General features: G+C 47.6%; 1 protein-coding gene across 2 annotated transcripts; it reads left to right on the forward strand.

Annotated features, from left to right (window-relative positions):
• Positions 1–5,333: 5,333 nt before the first annotated feature.
• Positions 5,334–9,029, forward strand: Znf688 (zinc finger protein 688). 2 transcript variants are annotated; one of them, XM_055627659.1, is made up of 3 exons: positions 5,334–5,536; positions 5,828–5,941; positions 8,176–9,029. In XM_055627659.1, the coding sequence occupies exons 1-3, from the start codon at positions 5,341–5,343 to the stop codon at positions 8,661–8,663; spliced, it is 798 nt and encodes a 265-aa protein (XP_055483634.1). In that variant the 5' UTR covers positions 5,334–5,340; the 3' UTR covers positions 8,664–9,029. The 2 variants fall into 2 exon arrangements, with proteins under 2 accessions (XP_055483634.1, XP_055483635.1); XM_055627660.1 differs by lacking the exon at positions 5,828–5,941.
• Positions 9,030–9,419: the final 390 nt, after the last annotated feature.

Genomic DNA, 9,419 nt, shown 5'->3' on the forward strand with positions numbered 1-9,419 from the left:
ACGGACCTCCTGGGCATTGTCTCTCTTTCTTGGTTCTAGGAAAGGCCAGATATCCCTTTACTTCACAAAGGAAATTAATGAAGTTTTGGTTTCTTTAGAAATGCAGGTATGTTATATAAATATTTTTGTTTTAATCCGAGTGGGATTTTAGTTTGGGCTTTAGTTTAATTGACTCCTGCAGGGGTGTGGTCTTTGCCAACTCATAAGGGCCTGCCTCGTGCAGCACAGAGAGGAGCATGGTCTAGGACTCTGAGAGGGATAAATATGACAGCCCAGAAAGAGAAGGTGTGGCAGTTTGAAGAGACTAGAGATGGAAGTGGTGGCAGTTTGGAGGAGATAGAAGAAGGGGACCGCTTGCTGCCTTTGCTGTTGACAGAGATTGGTATTGACCCAAAAGAACCCATCAATCCTAAACAGCCATGAGAAGTAAAGTGGTTTATGCCCCTCTCTCCACTAACCCTCTCTCTCTCTTTTACCTAGGGCTAAAGGGTTGGTGGAAAGGCGGTAGAGGGTTAACTAATCCCAAATAAAATAGCGTTAAAAACGAATGTCAACAGGAAATATTGACACACCCCATTAGGAAGCCAAATGCACCAAATTAGAAAGCTTCTGAATTGCAGTAAACATTATTTCCCACAGTGACTTGCTAAACGTCTTGTCTTCCCACCCGGACATACCAAATGACCAGTAGCTGCCTTTAGAGGGCTCCCATCATCATCTTGCAGAAAGGAAAAAGATAGAACTGTGTCACTTTGCTCAGAAATGTAACCATATGTGACAGGGCGCCTACCATTTGGGTCACCTCTTAGTGAAGTTTGAAATAAGTCAATTACGGGCTAGAGACAAGGTTCAGCAGTTAAGAGCGCTGGCTGCTCTTCCAGAGAACCTAAGTTGGACTCCCAGCACCCACAATCCTGCGTGACTACAGTTCCAGGGGATCTGGTGCCCTCTTCTGGCCTCATCAGGCACTGCGCCCACATGGCACACAGATACACACGCAGGCAAAACACATAAAACGCAAACAAATATTTTAAAAGTATCATCATCATCATCATCATTATCATCATCATCATCCAGTCATTTTCTGGGTTCCATACAGGCCAAATAAGAGAGGTATAACGGGGCAGGTATCCTTTGCGATCCCTGCAGGGATACTATTAATATTTTTGACTTAGTATTTTCTTCTGTAGAGGTAGTTCTAATGGCTGGGAGAGGTTAGGAGGTGATACGGGGATCATGCTAGCTGTAAGTCCATCCATTTCTTCCTTTCTTTAAAATTTCTTTTTACAATGTATTCATGTGTGTGTCTGGTTTGCATGAGGATCAGAGGGAAACTTAGAAGGATCCATCCTCTCTTTCCAGCACGCGGATCCCAGGAATTGAACTCAGGTCATCAGGTTTGGTGGTAAATGCCAGGCTGCTTTTGCCGTTGACTGTTGTGTGGTTGTTTTGTGTTGTTTGGTTGTTTTTAGAGACAGGTTTGCTATGATCACACTTGGTTTGAACCAATAACTATGCAAGCTCTTTATCAGGCGGTATCCCCAGCCCTGACCTGTTAGCTTTTAAAATCTATGTACCTGTGTATCTATCTATCATTGTGTGGGTGTACACAGTGTATCTGGGGGTATGTGCGGAGGTAAAAGAACAACTTGGTGGACTTGGTTCTCTTTCCATTTTTTGTTGTTGTTGAGAGAAAGTCTCACTATGTAGCCTTGGCTGGGCTGGAACTTAGATTGTAGACCAGGCTAACCTTGAATCCATAGAGATCTTCCTGCTAGGATTAAATCATGCACCACCATATCTGGCTTCCCCTTCCACTATTACATAAGTTCCAGGGGCTGAACTTAAGTCACCAGCTTGTACAAAAAAGCGCTTTACCTGCTGAGCCTTCTGATCCCACTCCCGTGAATACATTAATACAACTTTGCTAAAAGAGGAATGCAATTGCCTGCGATCCCAGCACTCGGGAGGCAGAGGCAGGTGGATCTCTGTGAGTTCAAGGCCAGCCTGATCTAAAGAGTTCCAGGACAGCCAAGGCTAAAACAGAGAAACCCTGTTTCCTGTTTTGAAAAACCAACCAAACAAACAAACAAAAACCCCCAACAATTCAGGGAACAATTTGAAGTTCAGAAAAGCAGTCTTAATAATTGAACTGGGGCCTCTTTGAGGTTGGTGAGCAAGATCAATACTCCAATTAGCACTGGCTGACATGACTCTCTCATTGAAGCTGGGCTTCAAGGTGATTAATTTCTTGTATCTGTTTTTGCCCTCAGCCTCCAGATATGATTTAATAAAAATTGTTAATGAAGAGTTGTGTACATTGAGGATTTAAAGTAAAATGGCTGTTTGTTTTACAAAAAAGTTTAGATTTGGGATTCTTTTAAGATTTTTATAAGATTATTTTTTAAGATAATCGAGTCTTTATAACCGAAAACTGCAGCCCGCCAGTAAAGACTGGCTGAAGAAAATTACCTTGCTTGTCTACAAGTTGCTTAGTTACAAATGTATGTGGGTTCTTGGGAACAGGTTGTTTTCTGGGACAGGTTGTTTTCCACCCATATTATGTAAAACATTTGATCGCGTGAGGGTATTGGGGAACATGTTTTTTTCCTGTGTAGACTCAGTGAGACAGTGAGTATAAACAAAATGTATCCACATTGTGATTTCTGTACTGCTTGAAAGACTTTGCTGGGATACATAAGTTGTTGCTCCATCTACCAGTGTGTATATGTATATATGTGAAATGGTTGGAGCTTGCTGGTTGAAGCTTGACTCCTCCCACCCAATGTTTGAATGTGTATATGTCTGTCTGTCCGTCTGTATATATGTGAAGTTGTTGCAGCTTGTTGGAACTTGCTCCTTGGAGCTTGTCTTGCTTCATCCAACTAGCATGTGTGTGCACAGGAATGTATGATTCTCCTCCCCTCCTTCTTTCCTCTGGCTGGCTGACCCCCAAAGAGTTCAAAGAATTCAGTCTCTCAACAGTTACGAGCAGCTCTGGTCCCCACCGACTCTACACACACCTCCTCTGTCTACCCTGACTTGATGGCTCAGTCGCTAAAGTGCAAGTACGGCACCTGAGTTCCAATTCTCATCACCCACACACAAGGTGGACAAAGAATGCATATATGTAGCCTCAACACTGGGGGAGGAGACAGGAAACCCCTGAGCTCACTGGCCAGCCTGGCTAGCTAACTCAGTTTGCTCCGGGCTTAGGGAGAGCGCTTGTCTCAAAAACCAAGGTGTGAGGCTAGCAAGATGACTCTGCTAGTAAATGCACTGGCTACCAGTCCTGATAATCTAAGCTGATCCCTGGAACCCACCTGGTGAAAAGAGAGAACTGTCTCTTGCAAGCTGTCCTCTGACCCCCATTTGTGCTTGACCACACAGATATACACATGGATAAAATAAACAAAACCTAATAATCTGGAGGGTTGTTAAGCCACTTTTTTCAGAGGCTTAGGGGGAGCTAAAAGGGCCACATGATTTGTTTTCCTCAGGAGGACAGATCTTTGAGGCCTCCTCATTGCTAAAAACTTTTTTTTTTCAAGTGGAGGAGAGTGGTCATGCCACTTAGCATGGAACCCAGGGCCTAGGCAAGCCCTCTACCATTTTAGCTACATGCCCTGCCTGTCCCCCACTTTCCACTTTCTTCTCACCTTTTCCATTCTCCTTCCCCCTCTTGTTGCTCTCACTCTTTCTCTCTTGCCCCCTCTCTCCAGGGCCTAGCTTAACTGACCAGGCAGGCCTTGGTAGATCCTCTTGCCACCCCCTAAAACCTTTGCCCAGGCCCAGCTCCATTCGGCTTTTTAAAAATACACAGTATATATGCCAGGCATGGTGGCACACACCTTTAAGTCCAGCACTTGGGAGGCAAGTGGATCTATGTGAATTTGAGGCCAGCCTGGTCTACAAAGTGGGTCCAGAACAGCCAGGGCTACACAGGGAAACCCTGTCTCAAATAACCAAAACAACAACAAAAACACAGTACAATGGGGCAGCCAAAGGGTGGATCTCTGTGAGTTCAAGGCCATTCTGGCTTACATAGCAAGTTCCAGGCCATCACCAGAGCTATGTAGTGAGACCCTGTCAGGAAAAAAAAAAAAAAAAAAAAGTACAATTATCATTATTTCTAGATATCCAAGTGTGCTAGAGAACATGAGAACTTATTTATGTATGTGTTCATGTGTGGTATGCATACACATGTGAGTCCAGAGGTTACCACTGTGGTGTCTTTCTTTACTCACCAACTTTTTATTTTAGTTTTACACAAATTTATTGTATACAAAGTCAAGCATTTGAAATAATAAACTTACTTACTTCTCCATAAACACAAACACTCCCCCACTTAAAAAAATTTGTTACAGTGGCACACACCTTTAATCCCAGCAAGAGAGGCGGAGGCAAAGGCAGGCAGATCTCGGTGTGTTCGGCCTGGTTTACATAGTGAGTTCCAGGACAGTCAGGGCTACACAGAAGTACGTACGCTATAATTCAATTTAATAGAAAAAGAGTTAAATGAATTTATTTTTCTTTTTGACATGGTCTCCTTATGTAACCCAGATTGGCCTCCAACTCCTAGCTATCTTCCTGCCTGGGTCTTTGAATGCTGGCCTTACCCAAGCCGAGCACCACCGCTGGCCTCACTTACATATTAATAAACCTGGCAGAAAATTACAATGCAATTAAAAAACCTTCCCCCATTCCATTTCCGACCTCGCTCAGCACATCGCTGAGCCTGTAACTTCAGTGCGGAGACTAAGCGAGCAGAGCCACGGGTTCAAGCCTTCTGAGTCCTCCTCCTCTGAGGACACAAGCCAGGTTTGTGAAATGTATCAACAGGCTTTGCCAGGCTCCAGAGGCCGACCGCCAGGTTTCACATCAGCAGGACGCGCGCCGGGGGACCGGGAGGACACCGGGAAGACACCCACGTCCTCACAATCCTCGGCTGCGACTGCGTTACAGAGAGGTCGCTCCTCCAACCCTACCGAAGCGGCCGTCGTATTTAAGGGCAAACGGGGCGCTGCGGGCAGTGCGAGCCCGGGAGACGCCGTGTCTGTTAAGGCTGCAGCCGTGACGCCGTCAGCGGCAACTGAAACTAGGCCGTCGCCATGTTTTCTGAGGCATCTTCCGGGTCCCTTCAGCCGGGTCGTGTCTCAGTGCGAGCGGCTGTGGCGTGAACACTGCGGAGCGTTTCCAATCCGGCCGGTCGCTCGCTGCCCGCTCCGTTCGGTTCGCGCGGAGAGCCGCCGGGTCCGGGGGCGTGGCTAGGGCGTGGCTTCCCCGGGACCCGGAAGTCGGAAGCTGGGTCGCCTAGACGCTACCCCGGCAGCTTCCCGGATGGCGCCTCCCCCGGCCTCGCCGCTGGTGCCGATGCCTGGGGAGACCTGGCCGGGTTTCAGGAAGCCCGAGCCCGTGAGCTTCGCGGATGTGGCCGTGTACTTCTCCCCGCAGGAGTGGGGGTGTCTGCGCCCCGCGCAGAGAGCGTTGTACCGGGAAGTGATGCGCGAGACCTACGGCCTCCTGGGCGCGCTCGGTGAGGCCCTGAGTCAGAGCCCCGCACTTCCGCCCTCCTCCGGGGTTGACTTGGGGAGTTGCCGTAGACAGGCCAAGTGGATTGTGAGCCCTCATCCCGCACTTTTCCACCACCAACCACCACCTTCCATTCTCAGGGTCTCCTTGGGAGTCTCCATGGAAGCAAGAGCATCGCAAACTCTGTCCTGGTTAATTTGAGCATAAGTTCCGAGGAGGTGCTCGTATCCTGTTGGGATACTATCTCCTGGGGCCAGCCCCCCAGGGCAGCACTGTGACCCCTGTTCTCTCTCAGGGTTCCTGGGCCCCAAACCAGCCCTCATCTCTTGGATGGAACAGGAGAGTGAGGCTTGGAGCCCCGCCGCCCAAGATCCTGAGGAGGGGGAAAGCCTGGGAGGAGCTCCAAGAGGTGAGGGATAGTCCCACGTCCTCCCGATTGTTTGTGCGCGGGGAGGGGGGTCTTCTCTAGTAAGCCTTTCTTCCAGCATTCCTGCGGAATTTCAATAGCCAACATGTGTCAGATACTAAAGAAAAGAAAGCCAACTTCTAAGAACAGAGTAGGGAGGGCTTGAGGATGGCTTACCAGTCAAGGGCATCTGCTGCTCTTCCTGATGGACCCGGGTTCAATTCCCAGCACCCACATGGCTGCTCACAGTCGTCCGTAACTCTAGTTGCAGGGGACCTGGCACCCTCACACTAGACCCAAATGTAGTTAAAACGCCAGTATACATAAAAAGAAGTAAATCTTGAGAGAGAGCAGAGTAGGAGATTCTAGAGCTCAGAGAATTTCTAGGTTTCTAGAGGTTTGTTAAAATACCACTCATTTCCCGTTTTCAAAACCACAATAATGCTGGTTATTGTGGCACACATCTTTAATCCCAGTGCTCAAAGGGCAGAGGCAGGAGGATTCGAAGCCAGTCAAAGCTATGTATAGCGAGACCTTGTCTCAACCCCCCAGCCCTCTCCCCAAAAACCTAAAATGCCCTTAGAAATAAAGTTGGTTTCAGGTCTGACTACCATATTTCTCAAACAAGGCAAGGTGGTACATGAGAAAACGCTTGGATAATGACAGCCTGCCTCATCTCCTCTTACTACCCAGAATCTATAATAAAGTACCACTGTGGCAAAAAAAAAAAAAAAAAAAAAAAAAATTTACAAGATACACCAGTAACTATGGTTTATTGAGTATTTACGTATTTACTAAGTGACCAACAAGCATGCAGTATTTCATCCTCCCAATAATTCTGTGAAGTCAAGAAACCATTGTTGGTTTTTTTTTTTTCCCTATTTGACACATGAGGAAATTTTAGCTGTTTGACTTTTTTTTTCTTTTTGTTTGTTTTGTTTTGTTTTGTTTCGAGACAGGGTTTCTCTGTGTAGTCCTGCCTGTCCTGGACTCACTTTGTAGACCAGGCTGGCCTCGAACTCACAGAGATCCACCTGCCTCTACCCCCGGAGAGCGCTGGGATCGCAGGCGTGCGACACTGCGCCTGGCTAACTGACTTTCAACAAAGCCTTTGTATTAGTTGACGGGCAGTGTAGTATATTTTGGTGCCAGCTGGCTAAAAGCTAGGGTAGTCTGTGCAAAAGTGTTACGTTTTACTGCAGCTCTTCACTTAAGGTTTATTTATTTGTTTATTTTGTAATCATTTTTCGTTATGTGTAAGTGTATGTCTGCATGAGTGCAGCTGCGAGGAGGCCAGTGGCCTGAGACCTCTGGTGCTGAGGTGGCAGACGTTGTGAGCTTCCTGATGTGGGTTTGGGGGAGTGAACTCAGGTCCGTTGGAAGGACAGCAAGTGCCACACCGTCTCTCCAGCCCCTGTTTCGTTTATTTTTGTTGCACTGATTTTTTTTTTTAAAGACTTAATTATTTATGTATATGAATACTCTATGTGTGCTTGCATGACAGAAGAGGGCATCAGATACATGGTTGTGAGTTACTATGTGCTTGCTCGGAATTGAACTCAGGACTTCTGGAAGAGCAGCCAGTGCTTTTAACTGCTGAGGCATTTCTCCAGCCCAAGTATTTGTTTGTTTCTTTGTTTTGTTTTTTCAAAGACAGGTAGCTCTGGCTGGCCTGGTACTTGCTGTTTAGACAGGGTTGTCCTCAAATTCACAGAAATCTACCTGCCTCTTGGTTTGGTTTGTTTTTTTTGTTTGTTTGTTTGTTTTTTCAAGGCAAGGTTTCGCTGTGTATGGCCTTGGCTGTCCTGGACTTGCTTTGTAGACCAGGCTGGCCTCAAACTCACAGAGCTCCGCCTGCCTCTGCCTCCTTGAGTGGTGGAATCACAGGCAGGCCTCCACATCGATTTACTGTCTTGTTTTGAGACAAGGTCTCACTATGGAGGCTGTGCTGTCTTCCTGATTCGGCTTTTGCAAATGCTGGCATTTCAACTACTTTTGTAGAGGGACAGGTGAAGGTGTTTTCTTTTCTTTTACTTTGGCTTGGTTTTTGTTTTGTTTTGAGACAGGTTTCTCTGTGTAGCTTTGGCTGTCATGAAACTTAAGCTGTAGACCAGGCTGGTCTCGAACTCAAAGAAATCCACCTGCCTCTGCCCCTCAAGAGCTGGGATTAAATGCGTGAGCCACCACTGCCCGGAGACAAATGAGTTTAAAAAATGCAATTAATTTCTGTTTCCCAGGAGACGCTCCAGATAAGAAGAAGCGGGGCGTCAGGAGGCCAGCAGAGAGCCCTGCTCAGCTGCAACCTAAAGAGGTCGTTGAACATAATTATTCCATGGCTGCCAAGGCCTCCACAAGGGCACAGCCTCCTACCAAAGCTGCCCCACACCAGACAGCAGGTTCCAAGGTGCCCAGCACGGACACACAGGCCAGCCAGCGCCGCCACGTGTGCGCGGACTGTGGGCGCCGGTTCACCTACCCGTCTCTGCTGCTCAGCCACCGGCGCATGCACTCGGGTGAGCGGCCCTTCCCCTGCCCCGAGTGCGACATGCGATTCAAGAGGAAGTTCGCTATGGTGGCGCACCAGTGGATCCACCGGTCCTGCTCAGGGGGTCGCCGAGGCCGAAGGCCTGGGATCCGGGCCGTGCCTGGAGCCCCAGTCCGAGGGGACCGGGATCCACCCGTGCTCTTCCGGCACTACCCAGACATCTTTGAGGAGTGTGGGTGAGCTGAACAGCCGCCTCCGGCTGGAGCCGAGCATGAACTTGGCATTCAGAGCCAACTGAGTCAAGGCCTGGGAATTGAAATATATCCCTTTGACTTTTCTCAAGGATCCCTTGTAAACCTGTTAAAAAGAAAAGTGCCTGTAAAAATTCGTACAGATCAAACCTGCCCCCTGCCCCCTTCCCTGGTGTTTTATGTTTAAAAAAAAAAAAGTGGGGCTGGTCAGGGGTGTGAGTTGGCACAGTACTATTTTGGTCAGGGTTCTCAAGAGGAACAGAACAGAGGGGATGAACACACACACACACACACACACACACACACACACACGGTATAGGTATGGTATAGGTATGGGTAAAGGCAAAGAACTAAAGGCAAGAGGAGGACCTAACTTTTGAAGTGCTTTTTATCCTGGGTCCTGCCAGGAGGGGCTGCCCGCAGTAGGAGGCACTTTGCCGCGTCAGTTAGAACACTTTTTCAGGTGAGGTTCCCTACTCAGGTTGTTCTGATTTGTGCAAATTGACACTAAAACCAACCATATTCGTTCACCCTTGTTAACCTGATACAGAAACACAGCATTTTAAAAACCATAAAATTATGCATGCACACATGCCTATACAGTACATATATAAATATGTATTTTGTTCTTTGATAACATGTAACTGGTTGGCCTGGGACTCACGAGATCCACCTGCCTTGGCCTCCCAAATGCTGTGTAGGGGGATTTTAATTCAGCAACATGGCCACTCTGGTTGACATACAG

This window comes from Psammomys obesus, unplaced genomic scaffold (assembly GCF_907164565.1).
Source record: "Psammomys obesus unplaced genomic scaffold, mPsaObe1.curated_primary_1811, whole genome shotgun sequence".
Classification (NCBI taxonomy): Eukaryota; Metazoa; Chordata; class Mammalia; order Rodentia; family Muridae; genus Psammomys; species Psammomys obesus.

What these genes read in the sequence shown, in the direction of transcription:
- Znf688 (XM_055627659.1), top strand. Translation starts at nt 5,341, where the DNA reads ATGGCGCCTCCCCCGGCCTCGCCGCTGGTGCCGATGCCTGGGGAGACC. An exon ending in CGGCCTCCTGGGCGCGCTCG is followed by an intron (nt 5,537 to 5,827) that starts GTGAGGCCCTGA and finishes GTTCTCTCTCAG; the next exon opens with GGTTCCTGGGCCCCAAACCA. An exon ending in CCTGGGAGGAGCTCCAAGAG is followed by an intron (nt 5,942 to 8,175) that starts GTGAGGGATAGT and finishes TCTGTTTCCCAG; the next exon opens with GAGACGCTCCAGATAAGAAG.